This window comes from Podarcis pityusensis (genome assembly GCF_964106645.2).
Source record: "Podarcis pityusensis genome assembly, chromosome: 6".
Classification (NCBI taxonomy): Eukaryota; Metazoa; Chordata; class Lepidosauria; order Squamata; family Lacertidae; genus Podarcis; species Podarcis pityusensis.
In genome coordinates this window covers 2,435,588-2,462,890 of record NC_138030.1, presented here as the reverse complement: position 1 = coordinate 2,462,890, position 27,303 = coordinate 2,435,588, and the positions used below count along the sequence as shown (strand labels likewise).

Sequence of the window (27,303 nt, the reverse complement as noted above, 5' to 3'; positions counted from 1 at the left end):
TGGCTGTTCCATATAACTGGCCTCTCCCCCTCTGCAAAGGCTCCCATCACAGGAGCAGGGGGCAAAGGCGCTCGCTCCTCCTCAGTCTCACAGCTGTGGGTCTTTGCAACGAAAGGTGAAGACGCTCAAACATGCCTGGAAGAAGCCGCAGAGGCTGCATGCACCCATGAGGAGCTTAAAATACAGCAAGGTTGCTCCTCTTCCCAATGCAGACCAAAGCCAGTTTACAGGGAAATGCATCGAAATGCATTTCTCCAGAAACAACAAGACTGGTAGGGGTTGCGGCTAAAAGCACATGTGCACCAGAGGTTACAGCCTCTACTTTGCCTGCAGTCTCAGGCTGAGACCCTACCTGCCCGCAGACTGTCTCTCCAGAGTGGTGCATGCTCTAGTTATCTCTCACTTGGACTACTGCAACGCGCTCTACATGGGGCTACCTTTGAAGGTGACCCGGAAACTACAATTAATCCAGAATGCAGCAGCTAGACTGGTGACTGGGAGCAGCCGCCAAGACCATATAACACCAGTCTTGAAAGACCTACACTGGCTCCCAGTACGTTTCCGAGCACAATTCAAAGTGTTGGTGCTGACCTTGAAAGCCCTAAACGGCCTTGGTCCAGCATACCTGAAGGAGCGTTTCCACCCCCATCGTTCTGCCCGGACACTGAGGTCCAGTTCCGAGGGCTTTCTGGCGGTTCCCTCGCTGCGAGAGGCCAAGTTACAGGGAACCAGGCAGAGGGCCTTCTCGGTAGTGGCACCCACCCTGTGGAACGCCCTCCCACCAGATGTCAAAGAGAAAAACAACTACCAGACTTTTAGAAGACATCTGAAGGCAGCCCTGTTTAGGGAAACTTTTAATGTTTAATAGGTTATTGTATTTTAATATTCTGTTGGAAGCTGCCCAGAGCAGCTGGGGAAACCCAGCCAGATGTGCGGGGTATAAATAATACATTATTATTATTATTATTATTATTATTATTATTATTATTATTATATCACTGGCATCTCCAGGTAACGCTGGGGCAGAACTGCTGCCAGTCAGTGTAGACAACACTGAACTAGATGGAGCAATGGTCTGACTCAGTACATGGAAGCTCCTGACATTCCTATGTTCCGCCATGTGCAGAGTAAGCAGGGGACATTGCACAGCCAGTCTCTGACCCACAAAACCTCAATTTCCAATCTACCTTTCTGGTGAATGGATTTTTCTGGGGCAAGGGGAAGCCACTCTCTGCGCATCCTCAGAGGCACTCCTTATGATCTCTACGCAGCTTCCAACGTTTGGCAGGGGGGCTTGAACACGGCCTACACGCTCCGCCTTCGAAACGCAGTAGTGATCAAGCAGATCTGGTGACCTGCCTGTTTCCAAGTCATTCTGAAATGCTGACAAAATCCACGCTACCCAACAGCGCAGAGAACACATTTTCACATTTATGGGCTGTCAGTGCCTACAAGGAAAGTGGCCAAATTCCCTTCCGAATTCGGATAGCACCATCCCACAACAGAATCAAGGGGTGGCAGTGTCCAGGGCAAGGAACAAATGCAGCAGACACCAGCAGCCTAGCCAGAGCAAGAACAATGGCCTATACAGCTGGATACTTTGGTCATCACCATAATACAAAAAAATTCTGAATCTCAGAAACCTGTGGTGGTATTATCATTGTGGACCGAAATCTTATGTGTTTGTGTCTACCTGAGGTTCCTGCTGAGGCCATAAGGTAGGACATAAATTTTAACTGTTACAGTACTGATATTTATCGTTAGGCTCATAGAGTTGTGGCACTGGAAGTAACCCAAAGACTGCCTTATTTTCTCTTCTGCTTTCAGCCTGCCTAGAAAACTGGGTGCTTCATTTAAGGCCTGGGGAAGATGTGGGTTGCAAGCCAGACTTCACTTTATCAGAAATGGGGGCCTCAGCCACTGCTGCACCCTCCAAGAATCCCAGGTGTGTGATCTGATGCCTGTAGCAAGGAATTTTAAATCATTGTAACCTGCCCTGGACCATAAAGAAGGCTGATCGCCGAAGAATTGATGCTTTTGAATTCTGGTGCTGGAGGAGACTCTGGAGAGTCCCATGGACTGCAAGAAGATCAAACCTATCCATTCTGAAGGAAATCAGCCCTGAGTGCTCACTGGAAGGACAGATCCTGAAGCTGAGGCTCCAATCCTTTGGCCACCTCATGAGAAGAGAAGACTCCCTGGAAAAGACCCTGATGTTGGGAAAGATGGAGGGCACAAGGAGAAGGGGACGACAGAGGACGAGATGGTTGGACAGTGTTCTCGAAGCTACAAACATGAGTTTGACCAAACTGCGGGAGGCAGTGGAAGACAGGAGGGCCTGGCGTACTCTGGTCCAGGGGGTCACGAAGAGTCGGACACAACTAAATGACTAAACAACAACAACAACCTGCCCTGGGACCTGTTGGTGAAGAGCAGGTAAACAACAACAACATCATGTTCGGCCTGCAGTCTCCATCTTGGAGCCAAATTTCCATTCTGACCTTATGACTACAACATCCGGCCTCATTTTTTATCACCTAGCACTATGAGAAAGCTACCCCTGCTCTTTCTTACTATCATTTTTAATATAATGGTTACAGCCATTTGGAATGCCCAGTTTTTGAAGTGCCGAGAGCCCTTGCCTATGTGCTCTTGTGAACACACCAAATTCACACCTCATTACTCTGCCACTTGACTGCCACCCAGGAGTATAGGGTTTTGCAAGAGATGATCCGTGTCTATCAGCACCATTCAGGCATTTGAGGGCTGCCAAATTTGTAGTAAGCACTAATACCTGTTTATCAAGATGTTTGAGGACCAGAGCTTTCCCCCACTGAGCAGCTGTCATCCCGAACATTTTACTACATAAAGAAAAAGTCTGATTTATCATATATATCTCACGTGTGGCTGTCGTTTTTAAAAGCAATCATTGCATTGACCTAGCAAATTTCAGACCCCTTTTATAAATAAACGAAAGAATGGTAACACAGCAAAAACGATGCCAAGTGACCCCTCAAGAAGTGTGTGTATGTGGGTGTAAACACCTTCAATTGCTTCACAAAATCCACATTTTGAGTTTTCCGCCATAATATTTAATCTGGTTGCTGGTGCATTTTAGGGTTGGCGGGGAAGATGTGTGAAAATTCCCTTCAGCAACTGGAATGGAGAAGGGGTAACAAAGAGTCATTCATAGGCCCAGCTCTGAGGCCAGAGGAACAGATGGCTCAATCAAATGGCACAGAATCACGTCCCGAAAAACCTGCCCTTAAAGGAACGGCCTGGTTTGTGCTTGCCATCCCATCCCATGACCCCAAACTTGCCCTAGAAGAAAATAAATATTGAACTCTCTGCTTGAATAGCTGAACTTTCCCCATACCTGATGTAGGTACAGTTAACTCTGCAGCAGAGCCAGATAGGCGGGGTATAAATATTATTATTATTATTATTATTATTATTATTATTATTTTACAGTCCTCTCAGCACTTACTTGAGTGTAAGTCCCATGGAAAGTCAGTGGGTCTTACTTCTGAGTAAACACGTGCACATATCTACTCCACCAACCCAGTATTGCAAGGCATAAATATTTGTGTCAATTGCCGTACGAATTTAGGACCAAAAAATTCATTGTGCTCATTTTCTTTAAGCGTGTTTCATTAATTGCTATTTTAGGACGTCTTCAGTTTAATCTTATTGCTTTAGGCATTGGAGAAAACACACACACACACATATAAGCATCAAGAAAATAATTTAAATGCTGTTAGATATTGGGGGGTGCTGTCAGTTGTGCTTGATTGCTAGAATCCACTTGTGATTTATCAAAGGCACCAGTGAAAATGAAGCCAGCTCTATTTGTAACACCACAGCCAGCATTAAAAAGTTTAAAGTCCGTTTTCCGAAGGGCAGAGCAGTTATCACAATTCCTCCCGATGCCCGCAAGGTCTTCCTCCTTACCACCCACCTTAGTGCCATGCCAGTCTATCGTATAATGAAAACATTTTCTCCTAGCAGAATTCAGGACTGCATCCCGTGTCAAGGTGAAAAGAGGGCCACTTCTGGTGAGATGTTTTGAGCTAAATTAGTTCTCAATTCTTCCATATCGTCAGGAAGCTGGTCCTTGACTGCCTTTTGCATGGAGATTCACTGCTGCTCGTGTTGAGCTATAGGGTGAAAGCAACTTTTGCAACAGAATCTGCTAAACCCAGGGGTCAGCAAACTAAGGCCCATGGGCTTGAAGTGGCCCGCGGAGGTCGTTTGACCGGCCCACGAGCCACCCCTGAATAATAATAATAATAGTAATAATAATAATTTATTATTTATACCCCGCCCATCTGGCTGGGCTTCCCCAGCCACTCTGGGCAGCTTCCAAAAAATATATTAAAATACCATAATACATCAAACATTAAAAACTTCCCTAAAGAGGGCTGCCTTCAGATGTCTTCTAAATGTCTGGTAGTTGTTGTTCTCTTTGACATCTGGTGGGAGGGCGTTCCACAGGGCAGGTGCCACTACCAAGAAGGCCCTCTGCCTGGTTCCCTGTAACTTGGCTTCTTGCAGCGAGCTGGACCTCAGTGTCCAGGTAGAACGATGGGGATGGAGACGCTCCTTCAGGTATACTGGACAGAGGCCATCCAGTATACTGAGCTGCCCGCTCACACGCTGCACTCAACCATGCGCAGACGCTGAAAACCGCAGAGGGACCGATCCGGCTCAGACAAGATAAACCTTGCTAACCCCTGTGCTAAACTTCACAAAGCCATGTCTTTCTAACGGGACAAGGAAAGGAATAAACCCCAGGAGGGGAGAGGGGTCTTGTGTTCGAATCCTGATTGCTGGTTTCCCACAGGCAACTGTTCAGGATGCTGGACTAGGTGGGCCATTGGCCTCATCCTGCAGGCTCTTATGTGCTTTTTTCCAGCTAAAATTAAAACTACCAAACACGTCACTGCCTTGTCTTGCCTCCTCCTTCCATCCCTTTTGACCCTTGCGGCGTCTCCCCATGCCTGTCGTATCTTCCATCTGCCCCCCGCCAAAAAAACCCCACCCTATTATCGTGCACTCCTTGGGACTGTTTGATCAATAACCACGACAGCCCATCACAGTTAGATGAAGACAGTGGCAGGTCAGAAACAATTCAGCAGAGGAGGACAGCAATGGGCTTTAATGCAAATAAGCAGCGGCTGCTCCTTCTGCAAAAGGTGTGATCCCAACCCAACAGGAAACAGGACAGGTATATATATGTTATTAGTTCGAAGGCAGAGGAGAAGTTGTTGGATGCAGAACTAACTCCATTTAAGGTGTGTTTTAGGACCTGGAGTTGTTCCGCCTGGCCTTTGGCTTGGAATCAACTTGATCCCCTTTCCCTCTTTCCTTTTTCCTTCTGTGATGGAACTCCTATTTGGGGACTTCTCTGGCTTTTTTCTGGCCCACGTAGGACCAGTCTGGATAGTTGGCCTTGGTGAAGATTTGACGTTTTCATCCCCAAAAAGTTTTTGAGTTTCTACTGAAATGAGGCCGCATTTCAATGTTGTATTTTAATCTTGTTTTCAAGTTGTAATTTAATTAGTTGTTTTTACACCTGGTGTTAGCCGCCCTGAGCCCGGTCTTGGCTGGGGAGGGTGGGGTATAAATAAAAATTATTATTATTATTATTATTATTATTATTATTATTATTAAATCTGGGAGCCAGCTGAAGAGAAATAATAACCAGATTAAGTGCAGTTTTTAATTCAGTGAAGGCGTACGCATCGCGCTGGGTTTTGCAAATGGTTCTGGCCCTTTCAGAGCTCACTTTCACACATTTAAGCCCTGCTGTCTTTAAAACTTGCGCAGTGCAAAGCATTTTGAAAGTACTGCGAGAAAGAGGCAGTCTGCTAAAAACTGACCTGAGTGAGCAGGGCTGAGCTCAAGGTATTATCTGATTAATCAACACTGCACCCACCAGGAGGCAGCTAGCTATTATTAAACCTCAGGGATATGGAAGATCTGCCATCCCAAAAGCACTTACCCTTGATTAGTCCCATGGAGATAAATGAGGCTTTTGTCTGGGGTTGCCACGTTTTTCTTTACTTCCTGCCTTTAACATGTGCAAGGCAGGAAGAAAGTCAACAGGTATAGATTCTCCTCTGCGAAAATCACACACCAAGGAAAAAGGCCACGCCGACTCCCCAAGAATCAACATTTGTCAGCAAAACAACAGGAACCGGCCTACTGCGAATCTTAAAAGAGCAAAAATGCTTCCTCACCTTCACCGCTATTTTCCAGTGCATACATTTTAAATTCATCGATTAATCATTTGAAGGCCGGCGACTTAGTTGATGAAAAATCTTTAATTGGCTCACAGCTCTATTAGCAGAAGCCAATGAAAGCCACTTTCTAGGATGAGCAAAGCCAACCCATAAATTCTGCTACCTAAACCTACCAGGTCTATTCCTCAGCAGTTCTCTTCCAACTCCGACCTCACCTGCGCTATACTTAAAAGCAGTATCATACCTCTTTTAAACAGCCATGGCTTCCCCGCTCCAAAGAATCCTGGGAGTTTGTCAAGGGTGCTAAGAGCTGTTGGGAGACCCCTAGCGCCCTCACAGAGCTACAGTTCCCAGAGATCCCTGGAAGAGCAATTGAAACACTCTGGAAATATAAGCTCCGAGAGAGGTATAGGTAAAGGTAAAGAGACCCCTGACCATTAGGTCCAGTCGTGACCGACTCTGGGGTTGCGGCGCTCATCTCACTTTACTGGCCGAGGGAGCCGGCGTACAGCTTCCGGGTCATGTGGCCAGCATGACTAAGCCGCTTCTGGCAAACCAGAGCAGCACACGGAAACGCCGATTACCTTCCTGCCGGAGCGGTACCTATTTATGTACTTGCACTTTCAAACTGCTAGGTTGGCAGGAGCAGGGACCGAGCAACGGGAGCTCACCCCGTCACGGGGATTCGAACCGCCGACCTTCTGATCAGCAAGTCCTAGGCTCTGTGGTTTAACCCACAGTGCCACCCGCGTCCCCCGAGAGAGGTATAGGCGTCTCCTAACAGCACTCAGCACCCTGAACCGGTATTCCTGGGTGCAACTAATTATCCAGATCCACACCAATCTGGGTTCAGACTCAGTTTCAGAACCAACTCAGTCTTAAGTCGCCCTGACGAGGAAAGAGAAGGAAAAGTGCCCGTTACTTCTGCTTGATCTCTCAGATTTTTGTGCTGTTGAGTCCTCTGGAACCAACTCAGTTGGATTGGCATCAGAACCACCATATTGTGTTTGTTCTGTTCTTTCCATCAGGTCCGTGTTCAGACAGAAGCGCTGGGTAAATGCTCCTTGAGCCCCTGGCAATTGCACTGCAGGCTACAGAAGGATACTAACCCCTCCCCAGTGCCATTTAACATCTTTATGAAGCGGTCATGGTTGTAACGCCTGCACTGACTGCCCACTTCCGGCCAAGCCAGGTTCAAGGTCCTTGTATTCATCTACAAACCTCTGAACAAATTTGGTCCAGCTCCAGCCTGAACCTTTATATCCCAGCTCCATCTCTGAGCTCATCTGCAGAAGTACCATTAGTCATCCCCTGAGTTGGTGAGGCTCATCTGACATCAACAAGAAACCCAGCCCTGTGGAATACGCTCCGCCAGTAGAGATTCAGCAGGCGCCTTCTGCTTTGACCTTTAGATGTCTGCTGAGAACTTACTTTCAAGCAGCGTTAGAAATTAGCAAGGTGCCAGGTGCGTTTTGCAACCGGCGTGGGTCCAATGGCGACCACTGGAGATCTCTGGGTGCCAAGTTGGTGATTGACATCTCCATCTGGCTGGCCTCTCCAACTTTTTTAAGCAGGTAAGCAGAATAACTTATTTATTGCATTTATATCCCACCTTTTTAAGGACTCAGTCCCAGCTCCTGCCAACCTAGCAGTTCGAAAGGACGTCAACGTGCAAGTAGATAAATAGGTACCACTCCGGCGGGAAGATAACTGGACCTAATGGTTAGGGATCCCTTTGCCTTTATCCCACCTTTTTGATCCAAGGAGTACATGGTTTGTCCCCCTCCTCAGTTAATCCCCACGACGTCCCTGTGAGGTCGGTTAAGAGGCTGCAGCTGACTCAAAGGTCACCCAGTGAGCTTCCTGACTTGAGTGGGGATTTGAACCCTGATCTTGCAGGTCCTAGTCCGACACTTGAACCACTTCACCACCCTGGCTCCCTAGAGTACTTGTGCTGTGCGACAGACAAGTTAAGAAGGTAAATAAATATGGGGAAAGCAAAATGTCACTTAAAGAAGGATCTGAAATATTTCCCATGAAGCCTAAATTTATTTTATTCTGGATTGTTTTATTTGACGTTTTAATGTGTCATACGCCAATCTGAGATTCTGGTGGAACGCTCTGCCACAAGAGTCTAGGGCCCTGCGGGACTTGACATCTTTACGCAGGGCCTGCAAGACAGAGCTGTTCTGCCTGGCCTTTGGTTTGGACTCGGTCTGACCCTTATGTTTCCCTCCCCTTATGGTCTTGATTTATGGGCTACTTTAAAATGAGGCTGCATTTTAAATTGCATTTTAACCTGTATTTTAAATTTGGTTTTTTTCTCTCTTTTCTTTCCACCCCCTTCTCTTTCCCCCCTATTATGTTTTTACTGTGATTTTATTGGTGTTAGCCACCCTGAGCCCTGCTCTGGTATAAATAATAATAATAATAATAATAATAATAATAATAATAATTACTATTATGTTCTTCTCTACATTAAATGTTTTCACACGGAGACAGAATGAGCAAGGTAACCTGACAAAGTCTGCAGTTCAAGCTGCCATTAAAAAGCTCTTCTGTGGGGAGAGATGTGTGTCAACTACCAGGTCCTGGCACTCAGGACGTTGCCAGAGTCCATGTTGTTCAATATTGTCTTCAACACAAACCGGCAGCAGCAGCAGCTATCCAGTGTTACAGATCAGAGTCCCTTGCAACCCCACCTGGAAAGGTTGCCAAAGACTGACCCTGGGAACTTGCAAAAGAGATGCTCTGCCGGTGAACCAGGACCTGCCTCTTCCTGTGGTCTTGCAGCAGGTAGATAATTTAACCGAACCAATGTTTCCGAGCAGCAAAACTTTGCTGGAAGAAAGCGAGATGCACTGTTTGGAGGAAGAGGCCGGTGTGGAAAGGCGGAGGAGACGTTCAGCCATCTGCCTTGCTCCCTCCCTCCCACCCACAATTCGGGGGTGAGGAGGGGGAAGTCAGCAACCAACAGGTTGCACTTTGACGCAAACAGAAGCCGAGGCTCCTGTGGGACCAATTGCAGTTATTAATTAGAGGAACAAAGTGAGGGATTGGGCAGGGAGGAGGAATTGGAGGTGTCCAAGGTTTCAGAATGAAGACCTTGTTTTCTGGAGTCAAACCCTTGCTCCCCCAAGCAGAGGAAACAGCTTTCGGGCTTGCAAAGAGGCAGAAAGGGGCAGCTGCATGCAAAGGAGTGGGAGAGGAGGACCCCAAAAGAGGAGCTTTCTGGGAAGATGCAGGCAGCACCCCTTGCCTGCTAGGACCAGAGGAGAATCAATAATGCAGCGTTGCTCCTCTCCAGGTATCTGGAACGAGGCCTCCTGCTGCCGCCAGCCAATGGCCTATCTGTTTACCTTGGAAGAGGCAGCTCAGGCAGGAGAGAGAAGCAATTAAAGGGCAGCTTTGATTAGGACGGCTCTGAGCTTTCTTAAGTGCCTGAAAAGCAGGAGAGGGAGAGATCCTGGCCTGATCCTTCCACCCGCCTCCTCTGCACATCACTGTGGTTTTTTTCCTGGTGCAGCAGCAGCAGTGTTTAAAGGATGCACCACCTCAGTGTCCAGCTCGGAGGAAGGACCCGGTTGCTAAGAGACAGGGCTGTGCATGCCAGCCCACACTGACCTTTAATACCCGCCGCAAGCTCCAGGGCTTCTGCCGGAGCAGAGAAATACTCGCGCAGGTAAAGAGCCAGGAGACCAAAGGATGGTTCATCTAGGCGGCTGGCTAAAATCCCCAATGCAAAGCTGTGCACTTCCGGCGAGGGAAGCTGTCCCATGGGTCTTGGGAGAAGAGGAGGTGGAAAGAATAAAAGGGCCTTAAAAGCATTTCTGCACAAAGAGAGAGCTTGGGGGGGGGGAGGCAGCCTCGCCGCAGAGCATCGGGGTGGGGGGTGCAGAATGGCACTGCTGCCCATCCCTGGCATCTAAGCAACAAAGGGAGCGATGCTCACAGCATCAGAGGAGGAGGTGGAGGAGAGAGGGAGGCCGCAGGGAAGCTAGACAAAGGAAGCAGTGAGCAGGCAGGCTTGGTTTTAGGGCAGAATCCAATCCCCGTGGCTCTTTGCTGCGGTTTGCATAGCAGTGGTCCAATCTGGGGCAGGTGGGCTGGATGGAGGAGAAGGAGATAGCTTGTTTGCTGCCGCTCCGGAGGGCAGGACCCAAACAGCTGGGTTCAGGAAAGGCGATTCTGACTAAACGTCAGGAAGAACTTTCACTGAAACGGAAGGCGAGGGACTCTCCTTCATTAGAGGTTTCTGAACAGAGGCTGTGTGGCCATTCTGTTTGGGGTTCTCTAGCTGCGACTCCTCCATCGCGGGGGATCAATTGATTTACCGTATTTTTCGCCCTATAGGACGCACTTTTCCCCCTCCAAAAATGAAGGGGAAATGTGTGTGCATCCTATGGGGCGAATGCAGGCTTTCGCTGAAGCCTGGAGAGCGAGGGGGGTCGGTGCGCACTGACCCCTCTCGCTCTCCAGGCTTCAGGAAGGTATCCGCTAGCCATGGGAGAGCTGCGCGAAGTCACACCCAGAAGCTGGCCGGCACCCAGAAGCTTGGGGCGCGCTGAGCTCAGCACACCCCAGGCTTCGGGCTTCGGGCAGCTCTCCCACGGCTTGCGGATAGCAGCCTGTTCTGGGGGCTGGGGTTGGGGGAAGCTCAGGCTTCCCCCGCCCCAGCCTCGCACCTGGGGGGGCAAATAAAAAAAATTTCTTTATTTCCCCCCCAAAAAACTAGGTGCGCCCTATGGGCCGGTGCGCCCTATGGGGCGAAAAACACAGTAATTCAATTTATTAGACTGGTTTGAAAACCACAGGGTGGTTCGCAACAAGATTCCTCCGCCGCCTTAGAACAAGGAAGCTGGTGCCAACCCAAAAACACAAGCGCCTGGTGAATCAGGATAGCGGCCCATCGAGTCCAGTATCCTGTTCTCACAGTGGCCAACCATAAACTCCCGTGGGGAGCCCACGTGCAGGAGATGAGTGTAGCAGCTGCAGCAATTCTCCTGCCTTCTGATTCCCAGCCACTGGCCTTGAGAGAAACTCTGCCTGCCACCATGAAAGCAGAAGACAGTAGCCACCGCTAGCCTTAGCCCCCCCAAGTCCTCTTTTAGAGCCACCCCAGACATTTTGCTGCCTGAAGCAACTGGCCGAGCCACTTCTTTTTCAAGCAGAAGGAAAAAGGAGAGGGGAAGGACGAGACACTGGGGTGGGGTCTCTTCCTATGATCTCTCCGCTCCCGGATTCACGCAGAGACCTGAGCTGTGCTCCGGCTGAAATCATCATTAGGATGTCAAGACAGAAGTCTATTGTGCATCAGCCTCTAGAATCTGGTACGCGCTGCTTTCCTAGTCAACACACATCAAAAAGAGTCACAACAGACAGCAAGCGCAAGGGTAATGTGGGGAAAGCAGTCTTTTCCTACAAAGGATGGCTTCGCAATTGGCACTCTTGGCTCTTTTATTTCGGTGGGGAGAAAGATGACGAGAGGTTTTAATAAACCGTGATGGGCGAGAGGAAACAAGCAGAGAAGAGATTTCACTTTACAGATGCAAAGACCTGGGCGCATCGGCTCAAAGCGACAGGCAGGTTCTTAGTTTACGGCAACAGCCAGGAAGCACATCTTCATACGGGGTCTGGGTCTTCCTTCTCCCCAACCAGGTACCCCTCCAGACTACAAATGCTGGCTGCTGCTGATGGGAGTTGTCCAAAACATCTGGAAGGGCAACTGGTTGGGGAGAAGGCTAGTGCAAATAATTTGGAGTTTTTATTATGCATTTTGTGTTTTTATCTTGTACTTCTGTGTTGCAAACCGCCGTGAGGTCTATGGATGAAGGGCGGTATACAAATTTAATGGAATAATTTATTTTTGCTTTGTTTTTTACTATGGTTTTATGTTTATCAATCTCAAATGGCTTGGGGACTCTTAGGTTTAGACAACTAATCCAGAATGCAGCAGCTTGACTGGTGACCTGGAACAGCCGCTGGGACCATATAACCGGTCCTGAAGGATCTTCACTGGCTCCCAGTACATTTCCAAGCACAATTCAAAGTGTTGGCGATGACCTTTAAAGCCCTAAATGGCCTCGGCCCAGTATACCTGAAGGACCGTCTCCACCCCCATCGTTCTGCCCGGACACTGAGGTCCAGCTCCGAGAAGCCAAGTTACAGGGAACCAGGCAGAGGGCCTTCTCGGTAGTGGCACCCGCCCTGTGGAACGCCCTCCCATCAGATGTCAAGGAGATAAACAACTACACAACTTTTAGAAGACATCTGAAGGCAGCCCTATATTGGGAAGTTTTGAATGTTTGACATTTTACCTTGTTTTTATATGTGCTGTAGCCACCCAGAGTGGCTGGGGAAACCCAGCCAGATGGGTGGCGTATAAATAGTAAAATTAGTAGCAGTAGTAACTGGGCTTGCTGCTGTGGTGTAACGATTGGAGTGTTGGATTGCGTGACCTGGGAGACCACAGTTCAAATCCCCGCTCAGCCAAGAAGCTCATTGGGTGACCTTTGACCAGTGACCGCCTTTCAGTCTAACCTACATTACAGGATTTGGAAACACGCACTCAGAGTGAATACCTATTAAGGAAATATTCAGTAAGGAGGCAGGGAAACCCCAAGAGCTAGAAACTCATCATCTAATAATGTTCATTCGCTCGGACCAGGAACAACGGATGCATCTTAGTTTCCACCTTCGTGTGAACCTTGCGTGTGAACCTCGCCCCCGGTGCAGATTTGGACTGGCGGTTAAGTCTGACCATGCATGAGGAATCCTTATGTTCCGATAATCAGGGAAAGGGCATTTCATATCCTTAACACCAGCCATCACCCTGCAATAACACAACACTTTCCCTGAAGGCAGACTTTGGTAATCTGTCGCAATACGGAGAGCCCAAAATTTGGCGTCCCCAAATGGATCGTATCAATGCGCTGCGCGGAAAAAGTATTTCACCTGTCCTGAATAATAACAATAATTTATTATTTGTACCCCGCCCATCTGGCTGGGTTTCCCCAGCCACTCTGGGCGGCTTCCACAGAGACCAAAAATACACTAAAATGTCACACATTAAAAACTTCCCTGAACAGGGCTGCCTTAAGATGTCTTCTGAATGTCAGCTAGTTGTTTATCACTTTGACATCTGATGGGAGGGTGTTCCACAGGGCGGGCGCCACCACTGAGAAGTCCCTCTGCCTGGTTCCCTGTAGCTTTGCTTCTTGCAAGGAGGGAACCGCCAGAAGGCCCTCGGAGCTGGACCTCAGCGTCCGGGCAGAACGATGGGGGTGGAGACGCTCCTTCAGGTATATTGGGCCGAGGCCGTTTAGGGTTTTAAAGGTCCACACCAACACTTTGAATTGTGCTCGGAAACGTACTGGGAGCCAATTTAGGTCTTTCAAGACCGGTGTTATATGGTCTTGGCGGCTGCCCCCAGTCACCAGTCTAGCTGCCGCATTCTAGATTAGTTGTAGTTTCCAGGTCACCTTCAAAGGTAGCCCCACGTAGAGCGCATTGCAGTAGTCCAAGCGGGAGATAACTAGAGCATGCACCACTGTGGCGAGACAGTCCGCGGGCAGGTAGGGTCTCATCCTGCATACTAGGTGAAGCTGGTAAACAGCTGCCCTGGACACAGAATTGACCTGCGCCTCCATGGACAGATGTGAGCCCAGAATGACTCCCAGGCTGCGCACCTGGTCCTTCAGGGGCACAGTTACCCCATTCAGGATCAGGGAGTCTTCCACACCTGCCCGCCTCCTGTCCTCCCAAAACAGCACTTCTCTTTTGTCAGGATTCAACCTCAATCTGTTATCCACCATCCATCCTCCAACCGCCTCCAGACACTCTTCCAACATTCAGCTTTCCTGGACGTCCACAAGTTCTCATGCTATCCCCACGTCATGCATAATTTCACAGGCTTCTGTCATGTCAGCTCTTATGTGCAAATAATCGAGGAAAGGCCATTTTATCTCCTTCATTCCACCCACCCTGCCAGTGTGGCTTCTACCGAGCTAATTGCAAAAATAGCACAGCGAAGATCTCTCTCGATCTCTCTCCCGGACACATGGGAGTTCGCCTTCCATGCGGGGCTCTTGTCTCAAGAGAAGGACGGGGCAGACACAGGAACCACGAGAGAAGGCTGAAGAAACACCTGACAGACTTCTGAAATGCTGAAACCGCTTTGTGCACATTATCTAGGCCAGGGGTTGGCGAGGTTTACCTCGCCTGGGCTGGTTCACTCCAGCGGAGATCGCTCCGTGCGCAGAAGCGATTTCCGGCACCGCGGAAGCGAGTCCCCGCTCCGCGCTGCACCTGTTTAGCGCAGCGCACGGGAACTCGCCCAGTGGGCGGCTCGGGGGCCACTTAAACGACCCCCTTGGCCCGCTTGTGGCCCAAGGGCCGCAGGTTGCCAACCCCTGATCTAGGCAATGCTTGCAAGAACCTTTTTTTAATTAAAAAAAAAAATTCATTTTTCATTTTCATTCATTACATGCATCTCAAATTCTTAACGTTTCCTATATATTCCTCCCTCCCTCCCCTCCAAGAATTCCCCCAACTGGCTTTTCTGGTTTGTTTCTATTTTCCCCTGCTTTGCTATCTCTCAACAGAAAAGGTTATTAATAACATAACATCAAACCTAAAAATAAAATTAAATACTGATTTTACTTCTTCATCTTTGGTCTCCCATTCCAAAAGGAACCTTGTAAGGTAAGCCAAAGTTTATCATCCCCACTTTGCAGACAGGAGCCAAATGACGCCCAGAGTTATTCTGATTGGGACGGCTCAGCCAATACAGCACAAGACTCTTGATCCCATGAGTTCAAGCCCTAAAATGGGCAAAAGATCCCTGCATTGCAGGGGGCTGGATTAGATGACCTTTGGGGTCCCCCTTCCAACTCTAGGAAAGGCGAGTTTCATTTCTTGCCCCTTACAGCAGGGAAGACTTCACCAACCCTGTGCCTTCCAGACGCTTTGAGCCATTTGCTATTTATTTTATTTCCTGTATTCTATTTAAATCTCCCCAACAAAGGAGCTCGGAATGGCAAGCAAAGGATAATTTAAATTAAAATTGGAATTAAAAACTTCTCAAAAATGATTCCAATGCAGATGCAGTCCTGGAAATACCTCAACTTTAACGGCTTGTTGAAAGAGGAAAGTCTTCTAAAGTAAAAAAAAACTTTTGGGAAATGATATATAATGAGTTGAAAAAGATGTTGAAATATACATTTCTAAAAAAACCAGAAGCATTTTTACGTACTTGGCATTATAGGTGAGGCTATTAATAGACAGGATGTAAAATTGTTTTTATATGCAACAACAGTGGCAAGAGTATTGTTGGCTCAGAAATGGAAGCAAGAAGAAATTCTGACGAAAGAAGAATGGCAGACAAAATTAATGGACTACGCAGAATTGGATAAAATGACAGGAAGGATTCAAAACCTGCGGGACCAGAGACTTACAAAAGATTGGAAGAAATATACGAATTATTTGAAGAGCAACTGTAATCAACTATGCTAGTAGGACTACAAATACCATCTTTGTCAGGAGATCCCTTCTACAGGTACGGGGTCTTTAGAGTGATGGCCCCTACTTTTGGGAATCCCCTCCTTCTGAATATTAGAAAGGCGCCGTCTCTTCGGCGGAAGACTTTCCTCTTTCTTTCTTTCTTTCTTTTTTTATAAATTTTTATTAGTTTTTCAACAATAATTAAACATACTTTTACATCTTATACAATTTTTTTTGACTCCCATCAATTACATCTGCAAATTTTCCCATCTATTTACTTAATTTACATTTCTTATTTTCACTATTACATTTAACTCTCTTAACTAATATCTCTCTTCTTTGCAATATTTCATATATTTCTCCTTACAAAACTTCTTGCAGAACGCCCTCTCCTGCAGACTGCAATGATCAGCTGAGTATATAAAGTGTGAGGTGATATTGCAGATGAGACTACAACTCCCATCAGCCGCAGCCAGCATAAATACATACAAACGTAAGAAAGCCCTGCTGGATCTAATGCTCTTTTAAAGCCATCTAGGTTGGTGGCCATTACTGTGGCAGGGAGTTCCACAGTTTAACAAAGCACTGCGTGGAAACTTTTTTTAATCTGTCCCCAATCTTCCAACATTCAAAGGCGTCTCTCCGTTCAGCCTTTCTGCAACCTGGTACCCTCCTGAGTTCCCAATTCTTATCAGTCCTAGCCAGTGTGGCCATTGAGCAACCTGGAGAGCACATGGTTGGGAAAGGCTGCCCCATGAGGACTAAGAACTTGATATCTCTCAAAAACGAGCAAAGTTCTTAGGACGCCAAACCCTACACAGGACAACTACAAGAGCGCAGAAGACAGAGAGTCAGTCTAGGGAGGTCACAAGATGAAAAGAAATCTTAGGCAATTAATATTATCTTAACAAATTGAATTGATTGGATTGCATATATTTGCATATGAATAAAACACTGGCTCTGGAAGAAACAAGCGTTCCTTCTTTTGTTCCTTAGCAGATGCGTGCACATGTCAGGGGAGGAACTATTGCTCAATGGGAGCAATAGAAGAACTCAGAATGCAGAAGAACATGCAGAAGGTCTCAGGTTTAACCTTGGCATCCTCCATCTGTGCTGGCTGGAGCTGCTGGCAATTGTGCAAAATTTGGAGGGCACCAGGTTGGCAAAAGCTGGGCGAGATGGACAAAGCTCATCTGGCATCTCTCAGGCAACTTCCAAAGCTTCATAGCAGAAAAGGTAGTCTCCTGGGTGAGAGAACCAGGGTGGTTCTCGCCCATGGATTTCATGTACTTGCATTGTAAGCAATTATAATTGCTTCTAAGAAGCATGTTGCCTGAGCCATTGATTTTTGGAGCAATTAATCCACGAAATCCGCCTTTGCCAAGCTGGTGTTGCCCCCGGGTGTTCTGAAGTGCATCTCCCATCCGCTCCTGACAGCACAGCCATTTGTGACCTCGTTGCAGAAATTGCAGAGGGGTAGACTACAGGACCTTTGGGGGCCCTTACGACTCTATGATTCCATGAAAAGGGTAATACAGTTGTGGTGCTTTTTGATGGGGACGGCAAGGGCAGAGCAAGTAGAGGCATGGCTTCGGAAAACAGCAGCACAGCCACAAGACTCAATGGAAATATAAAAAAAGAAGGAACCTTTTACCACATGTGGTGGACATGCCCCAAGGTAAAAGACTTCTGGGAAAGGATTTATAATGAATTGAAAAAAGTGTTGAAAAACACATTTATTAAAAAACCAGAAGCCTTTTTACTTGGTATAGTGGGGTGAAATCCCCAAAGGATATTACTTTTCTTCTGTATGCCACAACAGCTGCGAGAATATTGCTAGCAAAGAATTGGAAGAAACAAGATTTACCAACTATCGAAGAATGGCAGATGAAGATGATGGACTATATGGAACTTGCCGAACTGACCGGGAGACTCTGAGACCAGAGAGAAGAGACGGTGGAAGAAGATTGGAAGAAGTTAAGGAATATTTGAAAAAAATATGTTAATATTTAAATCTTAGAATAGCTTCGGAAGTGGATATAGGCGGTAGGGTTAGAAGTAGAAGATAGTGTATTTTATAAGTGATAAAATGTGAAGTTTTTTATGGTTAAACTAAGTGTGAAGAAAAAAAAGATGGTTAGAAATTTTGATATATGTAAACTGCTAAAGATGAAGTAAAATGAAAATCAGATAGGTGGGACTTGGGGAAGCCCACTTAACAATGTTTAGAAAAATAAGGTTATGACAAGAATTTGTTTGCATTGTTTGTCTTTTCTGTTTGTGTTTTTTATTTGTGTTATAAAATGAATAAAAAAATTTTGGGGGGAAAAAGACACAAAATAACATCCTCTTCCACCGCCTGAACCTCAATCTGTGCTTTGCCTTAATGTGGACTGGAATATTGTATTCCACCCCAGCAGATCCTTGTCAATGGGCTGGATTTGTCCTTGGGCCTTCAGCTGCTACTCCTGTTGCTGAAAAGAGGCGTGCAGCTTATCTTTTTAAAGTCCAATTTGTAGGGCAGGTGGGAGAGGATTCCAGCTCCCTGAACACCCCACCTTTCCTCAGCAAACACCCCACTGCAAAGTAACCACTGATAGGGTTCAGGATGGAAATAGGAGCCTGAGAACCTACAAGGCATGGTAGACTGCCTCTGACGCTGGAGGATCTCTAAGGATGTATTTTTATTTTTATTTTTTAAAAAGATTTTTATTGATACAACAAGAAAAAAAACACACAAATACCAAATTACACACAAGAATAACCATAGACACATAATTTTCTTAGCAAACAATAAAACATATATTGGTCTTAACACTAAAGACCCAACCTCCCGTCTATTCCATATTTCAATTTCATATTACTTATTGCCAATACACACTTTTATCATAATTAAACTTATCCTTAATAAATCTAATTTCTTATATCTACCTTGCAACTATTACTGAAGTTCCTCGACTGCTGCAACAGAATTTAAACTACTATATTTATTTTTCAGATATTCTTTGAAAACCTCCCATTTTGAAACAAATTCCTGTTTTGATTTATTATTTATTTTTTCTGATAGACCATCTAATTCGGCATATTCCGTCAGCTTTTGGATCCAATCTTTTTATATGCGACGGCGGCAGCAAGAGTTTTGATCGCAGCAAAATGGAAGAGTAATGAAATCCCCTCTATACAAGATTGGATCTATACAAGAGTCTCTCTAAGGATGTAACCTGAGCCTAAGCACCTGCAAAGGGAGGTAGACTGCGTCTGGCACTGGAAGTTCCACCAGGGCACCATATGACCCTGCTGGACAGGCCACTACCCTGTCCTCCCAGCACCCACCATGGGAAAGCAGCAAGCAGACCTTAAGCCCCCAGAAGAACAGAAGGAGGGCCTCCTAGATTTTGCCAGATAGACTGCCTCTGTGCCTGGAGGCACAGACTATGCGTAACTTAGGGAGTCTTGCAGCTCCCCACTGACTTATAGTCTCCCCTTCTCCAGCCCCCAAAATGGATCTTTAGAATCATTGAGCTGGAAGGGACCCCAAGGGTCATCTAGTCCAACCCCCTGGAATGCAGGAATCTCAACTAGAGCATCCATGGCAGGTGACCATCCGTCAGCTGTCACTGAACACAAGAAAAGCCCTCCGGATCAGGCCGGCGGCCAATCCAGCCCAGCATCCCTGCTCTCTCTCTCTCTCTCTCTCTCTATATATATATATATAATTGATTTTTATTGAGTTTTCCATGATTATCACGATCACATTTGTTACATACAACAATAACCTTAAATATTGCACCAACTTCCTTCCCTCCCTCTTTCTGACTTCCAAACATCTTTAGTAAATTCTTAGCGTCTCTGCAACCGACGCGACGAACTGTTTCAAAAGGACTGGAGCAAATTTATATTTTATATGAAAGAAAATTGTAAACATTTGAAAACGTTTGTAGGTTTGAGCTGAAATGTTTTGCCTAGGACCCTCGTACCTACGGGACTGCCTCTCCTGGTATGCATTTTAATGTTTTAATGTTGTCTTTTAATCTTGTTTTTTAAGTTGTATTTCAGTCAACTTGTTTTTATTATTGGTTGTTAGCCACCCTTAGCCCGGTCTTGGCTGGGGAGGGCGGGGTATAAATAATAATAATAATAATTATTATTATTAAAGTGAATATAAGGACTTGATTTACACATAAAGAGGCGAAATGTTAATAGGAAGTCGGAAGCCAGCATCCCTGTTCTCGCAGTGTCCAACCTCATGCCTATTGTGGGAAACTCCCAAGCAGGATTCGAACACAAGACCCCTTTCTCCCTCCCTCTTCTTTTCCAGCAACGGGCATACAGAAGCATTGATGACTCCACCTGTGACGAGAGGCCTAGCCACCCTGGCGAGTATCCATCAACAGCCCTGAGCCTCTGTGGCGTCCACAGAGAGCTCTGGAGGCAGGAAAACCAGAGCCAGCAACAAACAACAGGGACTCTCAAGCCCTGAAGTCCACGAAGCCCGTCGTAAATCAAGGCCCATCTCGCAGCGCAGCTTTGACTCACCCTGAGAGTCTGTGCCGCAGCCGGCCAGAGATGCGAATCTCTCCCGCTGGGCTGGCCTGGGTTCTGTAACCATGACAAGACGAAGACGAGACCCGACCGGCTGAAGTACTGCGTTGATCTGGCCAAACAGCACGGAGAACCCCATTAACAAAAAAACCTAGGTGTGGCGCAGTGTCAAACTACGACCCAGGAGACCAGGGTTCAAACTCACTGGGTGACCTTGGCAGCTGGTCACCGCCTCTGAGCCTAGCCTACCTCTCAGGGGTTGTTGTGGGGGTTAAATGAGAACCACCTCCATTGCCTGGGAGAAAAAGGCGCTAGATAGATGTAACAACAACAACAACAATAAATACAATTTTATTTACATCCCACCCTCTCCAGTCGAAGCCAGGCTCAGAGCGGCTAACAACAGTAAATCAGGCATAGGCAAACTCCGGCCCTCCAGATGTTTGGGACTACAATTCCCATCATCCCCAGCTAACAGGACCTGCAGTCACGGATGATGGGAATTGTAGTCCCCAAACATCTGGAGGGCCAGCGTTTGCCTATGCCTGCAATAAATCATAGACTCAAAGAACTCTAAAGCAGGCAGGCACCCCAAGGATCATGTAGTCCAACCCTCCTGCAATGCAGGAACCCCAACGGAAGATTAAATGGAAGGACAGGGGGCCGAAAGGGAAGGTGGCCTTTTGCCACTCACCCAACGCCAAGCCCTGGCTGGGAGGGGCTGGCGCGTTTGCCGGACGGCCCAGAGGCTTCCCGTGGACCTCTCTGCGCCAGTTACCAAGCCCACACCCTCTCTGGGGGGCTGGGGGGAGAGGGGAGAGCGAAGCCTCCCGCAGCCCAGGCCAGGCCTTTGTCTGGTGCTCTCACACGAGAAAGACCTTCGCCTGGAAAACTGACATGCAGGGAGTTTTCCAGTGCCAGACGCAGGCCTGGCCGCCTGTCCCACCTCGGCTCTCCAAAAGCACGGCACCATCTGGTGCCTCCGTCCCTCTGCCAGGAGGGGGGGGGGACGGACGGGAACAGCAGACAGCCAGCAGCAACGTCCCAATCCACCTGAAGCCGATTAGGGCCGGGCTCGGGGAGGAGGGCAAGGGGAAAGTTAGGCCCAGCGAGCAAGAGCCCAGGACAATCTCCTCTCTGCCCGCAAGCAAGGCCAGAGCTGTCATGAGGAGGCGAGATCTTATCCCTGCCGCCGGGATCCCTTGCACATTCTTCCGCTCCTCTGCTATCTCTTTGGACTTCAGATTTCTCCCCCGGCAACCGGCAGACACTGAACAGGACCTCGCAGAGGGTCTCCTCCCTGCTGAGCGGACCCGCCTCGATTCCCAAACCCTTTGTCTGCAAAAGCCAAGGACGTTTTGGGGAGCAGAGTGCTTCTCCTCCAAACACAATCACACAACCTGCAGTGCCAACAGTGGGAATGTGCCCCCCCCCCACTTCCAAAAAGCCCCTGGGGTGGAGCAGGGGGCGGGAAGGAGAGGAACTGGCTGGGAAGCATTTGCCCTACTAATTGGCAGAGCTAATTGCCCCAGTTAGAAGCATCTCGGCAGCAGCGGGTTTTTTGCCCTGGCTAGCTGGCGGGGCCTCCTCTCCTCTCCCCTCCGCCCCTCACTCCCTGCCCCCCCCCCCCAGTGAGCAAAAGGCAAATGCAACGGCTGGAGCAACAGGTCAGCGAGCGGGGCGCCCCACGGCAACCACCCAGCAAGGTCACTGCACATTTTTGGCAGAGGAGGATGGGACAGGATGTAAGGAGACGCTGCTGACCAAGGAATGCTGCCTCCGCCGCCGCCCCCCTCCCCAGCCAGGGAGAAAGAGGCAGACGTCTTAGTCAGAAACCCAAGCCTAGGAAGAGAAGCGCAATATTGAATATACTGCAAAGGAAAGGCGTTTGCCTGCCTGCAATTCCCCCCCCCCCCCCAGTTCCAGGCCCAGGTGGAAAAGCGGAGGCGAGAGGCATTGCAAAAACAGCAGCACCCACAAGACACGGGGAGGGTGGCCCTTTTAGGGGAGAAAAAAGGAAGGAAGGAATAGTAATGGAATTACATAAGATCATAAGAAGAGCATGCAATATCAGGGCAAAGGGGTCCTGTCTAGCCCACCTCCGGCTCCCACTGTAGCCAACCAGACACCCCAAAGGAAAATAATCCACAAGAAGGTTCGGGAACAAAAGCAACTCTGCCCTCTTGCAGTTTCCACCAGCTGGTATTCAGAGGGCAGGGCACAGCCATCAATGGCCCTCTGCTCCACGCATTTCTCTAATGTTGGCTTTGTCAATCTACAGTACCTCCTCTCAAAACACGGACACGCAAAGGGTGTTATCATAAAGGATAAATGCACTTCCTCCCAGGACTGTCTTGTGCAGGATCCCATGAAGTCCAGGCAGGGAAATGGCCATAGGGTTGGGAGGGCAGAAAACAGCCTCTGGAACCCTTCGTGCTTTGGGGGACAGGGGCCAGAGGTGGGGGGCTGGAGTTTGGGGGGCATTAAAGGTGCTGGAGTTGGAGGGGGGCAGATCCAGCCCTTAGGCCACAACTGGGACATCCTCCTATGCAAGCCTCCTCTGGAATAAACAGTGACTATGCCAAGAACCCTACTTTTCATCTCTTTGGGGTTGTGCAGGAGAATGCAGGAACTATGCGCCCCCCCACCAGTGTTTAAGAGGGAGGAACGGTGTTACAAACTCAGGTATATAAGCTAATCGCCAAATGGCACCTTTAAACCTAGGCTACAGTGGCCACAACGGAATAACTAGGCACCATTTCCCCCCTTGCAATGAACATTATTATTATTATTATTATTATTATTATTATGCATTTCAGTTCTACACCACTTTACAGCTTAAAGAATAAAAATCTCAAAGTGGTTCACAACACATTAGCACATAAAACAAAACAATCCAGAATAAAATAAATCCAAGCTTCAAGGAGAATATTTCCGTTCCTTCTCTAAGTGACAGTTTGCTTTCCCCATATTTATTTACCTACTTAATTCATAGAGCTGCCCTATAGCAGACGTACTCTGGGAAGCCAGTGGGGTGTAGTGTGAGGCCTGTGGGCACAGGGTGGTATACAAATTTAATAAAATAAAGAAGTGGTTCAAGAGTTGGACTAGGACCTGGGAGATCAGAGTTCAAATCCCCATTTAAGCTATGACGCTCACTGGGTGACCTTGGGTCGTAGCCTCTTAACCTACCTCGCAAGGTTGTTGTAGGGGTTAACTGAGGAGCGGGGGTGAACCATGTACTTCTTGGAGAGAAAGGTGGACTATAATTGCAATACATAACCTCTTCTGCTTTACCTGCTGCAGAAAGCTTTAGGGCCCAGCCAAATGGAGAGTTCATCTGCTAATCATCCAGAGACTTCCCCATGGTAGCAATTGGACCCGTGCCAGTTGCCAAAAGTGCCTGGCTAATTTCTAACACTGGGGAGGAAGATGGAGGGGGGGGCACTCCTTGACTTTCCCTACTCATGCCCTGGTCTGTCCCAGGACAGTCCCATCAGGCAAGAGATGGCACTTCCTCTGCGCATGCAAACTATTTTATAATTGCATGCAAAAAAATGGCTACAGGTCCACTGACTAAGGTAAAGGCTAAACCAAAAGCAAACAAAAAGAGACACACACACAAATATTGGGAGAGGGGGAGTTGGGAGCCATGTGGCCAGCAGAAAAACTGGTCAGGTGGGTTTGAGGCAGATGGCAGAGGGGCTGGAGCCATTTTGGGCTTCCTTCTTCCCCAGCAGACGTCAGTTCCGCTGCCCCGGCAGGTACTGCGATCTCTGGGGACTGAACTGGAGCTTGTTGGGTCCCTCCTCTGAACCTCACGAGGCCAAGGTGTGGCTTGTTGATTTGGAGAAGCCATGGGGTGTGCAGTGGGTCCCGCAGGAAAGGGAAGCAAGTGTTGGGCCCAGAGGCACACACACACACACACACACACAGGATTTCCCTGGCTTCTGCTAGTCACTGTGCAAGGCAGACTCTGGGGGGCCCCAGGGTGTCCCAAACCACACAGCGACTGGTTAAGGGTGTGTGTGTGAGAGAGAGAGAGAACTCACAACACAAAAACTCTGGGGAAGGAGGCAGCCCAGGCCCCGTGGGGCACCCCCAAACAAGCACATCATTTGAGAAAAGCAGGATGCACAAAGCAGAAAAGAGAAGCAGGGTTTCTGGTACTTTCAGTGGGTGTTTGCAACATTCGAGTCAGAATACCTCTCCAAATTTAGCTCCAGCACTAAAATCCACTAAAAATTGCTCTCTGCGTAAAGGGGGGCAAGGGGAAAGAGAATGGCCGTCCTCCTCCCCCCATAACCAGGGAGGCCAGATGGGAGGCAAGCCGTGCCCCATTTCACACAGATGGGCTGCCCTCATGGCATCCTCCCCCCAGCCTGGAAAAGAAAAACCCCTCCTGTGCCCTCCTGATGGCAGCAGCAAGCCTGCGAGGAGCAGCGCTGGAGAAGGAAGGAGGGGGAAATATTAAATAAATAAGTAATCCCTCCTCCTCCTCTCCTCTGCTAGACACTTTTCTTCCCCGTGGAGAATATTCTCCCTGCCAGCCCTTGAGCTCAGCAGCAGCAGCAGAGCTAAGCTGGTGCCTCCTTGCTTGGGGAGGGGAGGGGAGGGGAGCAGGCGCGCACACAGAAGTGCACTTTTCCAGCAAGGCCACCTCCGAGCAATTGTCTGCCAGGCGCCCAATCTCCTGGGCAGATGGTGCAAGGGACGGGCTGGCTCGCCGGGGCGGGGTGGGGTGGGGGGAGAGAGACGCGAGCTGGAGAGAGAGAGAGAGCTGGGGGGGGGGAGCGAGAAAGAGAGCGCGCGCCCCCTCTATTTCCCAGCGTGCCCAAGCCCACCCTGGCACAGCCAGCTGAGCAGAGGGAGGGAGGATGGAGGGATGGATGGATGGATGCGGACGGGCCGGGGGCGTCCCAGGGAGGGGACGGGCGCCAATGTCCAAATGCACGAGGCGGCTCCTGGCTGCCCCGCCCCGTCCGCGCACCCCGGCGGAAAGTTTAAATTGGGGGGTGCGCTTTGGAGGGGGGGTTGGAGAAAGCGCCCCGGCCTTCGCCAAGGGAACAATGCGGGCTCTGGGCGGGAGCGGCAGGGGGGCGGCTCGGCTGGCTGGCTGCGCCTTCCCGGGCAAGCAGCCTGCTGGGACGGAGGCGAGGCCGAGGGGGTGTGCGGAGGCCGGGCGGGCGGCGCGGCGTCCTGGGCCCGCCGGACAGGCGCGGAACAATGAGGGCGCCTCGGCGGGACAGGCGGCAAGCGGCGGAGACCCCCGAGCGCAGCCGGCGCCGCGCAACGCAACCTGCCCGGCGCAGCCCCGGCCGCCCCCTCCCCTCGGGGGGCAAAGGGGGAGGGGAGGGGAAGGCTGGCTCCCCCCTCTCCCTCTTTTCTTCCCCGGGACAAGGCAGTCGAGGGGGAGCAGGTGGAGGGGCGCCCGGCCGGGAGCGGGCCAGCGGGGAAGGCGCTGGCTGGGGGTCCCTTCTCCATCGCGCTTCTCCGCGCGCGCGCCTGCCCGGGGGAGGGGGCGATTTGGCCCCCAATCCGTTGGCACGAGGAAGGCGGTGGAGGTGGTGGGAGGGGGGGGGTTGAAGCTGCAGCTGGCTGGGCCGGGAGGGGCGCGGGGAGAGAGGCTGCCCCGCGCAAAGGCGACCCCGCTCCCCGCCCCGCTCCGGCGCCTGCTGAGCTCGAGGAAGTGGGACATTTGGAGGAGGAGGAGGAGGAGGCGGGGGGGTGGAAGGAGGAGGCGGGGCACCTCCCCCTCCCCAGCGTCTCCGCTCTCCCCCCCCCCCAAAAAAATGACCTCCCGGGGCGGGGAGGGAGAGAGGGGGGAGGTCTTGGCAGCAGGGACTGTCCCGACCCCGTGGAGGAGAGCGCTGGAGACATGAGAGCGCAGCCATGCCGCCGCCGCCGCCCCCACTTTGCTCCCACCCCCAAATGACCTCCTGCTGTGCCAAGGGAGAGGGGAGGGCAGCGGGAGGGGGCGCGGCTGGAGGCGCGGGCATCTGTCTGGCTCCGGCGCGCCCTCTTGGCCATGCGGCACGGGACAGGGTGCGACGGGACAGGACGGGACAGGGCAGGGGGGGTGGCGGGATAGGCTGGGCCGGGGCACCAACACACCCTCTTTCCCACACACCCTCCGGGGCATTGCGGTGCCGGACCCCCCCCCCCCATGGCACCCACCCACCCGGGAAAACACAGACACGGCACATGGACGGACGCACAGACAGGCTTGGGGCGCACTAACCGTTCCCGTCTTCACCGGCACATAGACCACCACTTGACCCATCTTCGCCGCCGCGGCCGGCGGCTCCCGAGCGCCGTTGCCCAGGCGGAAGCCCTTGGAGCGCACCCAGAACTGGAACTTGCCTTTCTCTCCTCCGCCGCCGCCTCCGCCGCCCGCGCCGGCTCCCCCCTGCAGCACCTCGGCGATGCGCTGGTACTTGCTCCGGGTCACCGTCTTGGTCTTGGCCGAGTCGCCGTAGGTGCGCAGGCACCAGTCCCGGAACTGCCGGCCCAGCTCGCTGTCCCCGGGGCGGCTGCCTCCGCCGCCGCTGGCCGAGCGCAGCAGGAGCGGCGGCGGCTGGGTCGGCTTCGGCATCGCGGCGGCGGCGGCGGCGGAGCAGCCCCTGTCCCGGGCGGAGAGCGCGAGCGAGCGCCGAGCGCGGCGCCCTGCCTGGCGTGGCGTGGCCAAGGCGAGCGCGGAAGGAGGAGCCCCGAGGGCGGGCGGGCGAGGCCGGCGCCGCGGCGGGCGGGCGGGGGGCAGGCGGGACGGACGGGGGCGGCCGGGACAGCGGCGGCGCTGGGAAGGCACCGGCGAGCTGGGGCGGCAGCAGGCGCTGGTGTGGCGCGGGCACCAGTTCGCCTGGCAGGCGGCGTCGGTGTCGGCGGCTGGGGCTGGGGCCGGCCGCTCCTTCCTCCTTTGCCCCCGCCCGCTGGCTCCTCCGCCCCCTCGCCGCGGGATCCCACCTGTTAGAGCCGCCGCCTCGGCTCGTCCTCGCCCGGGGCGCCGCGCGCAACG

The 27,303-nt window shown here is 50.4% G+C and overlaps 1 protein-coding gene across 2 annotated transcripts in view; it reads right to left on the bottom strand.

The window, feature by feature from the left end:
• The window catches only part of NOL4L (nucleolar protein 4 like), a gene marked incomplete at its 5' end in the record, with an annotated part of 131,212 nt that extends 104,329 nt beyond the window's left edge, over positions 1-26,883 (bottom strand). For both annotated transcript variants that reach the window (XM_081011128.1, XM_081011129.1), the window contains one exon: positions 26,530-26,883. In XM_081011128.1, the coding sequence (XP_080867254.1) occupies positions 26,530-26,883 (354 nt within the window). The remainder of the gene's footprint in view (positions 1-26,529) is intronic.
• Positions 26,884-27,303: the final 420 nt, after the last annotated feature.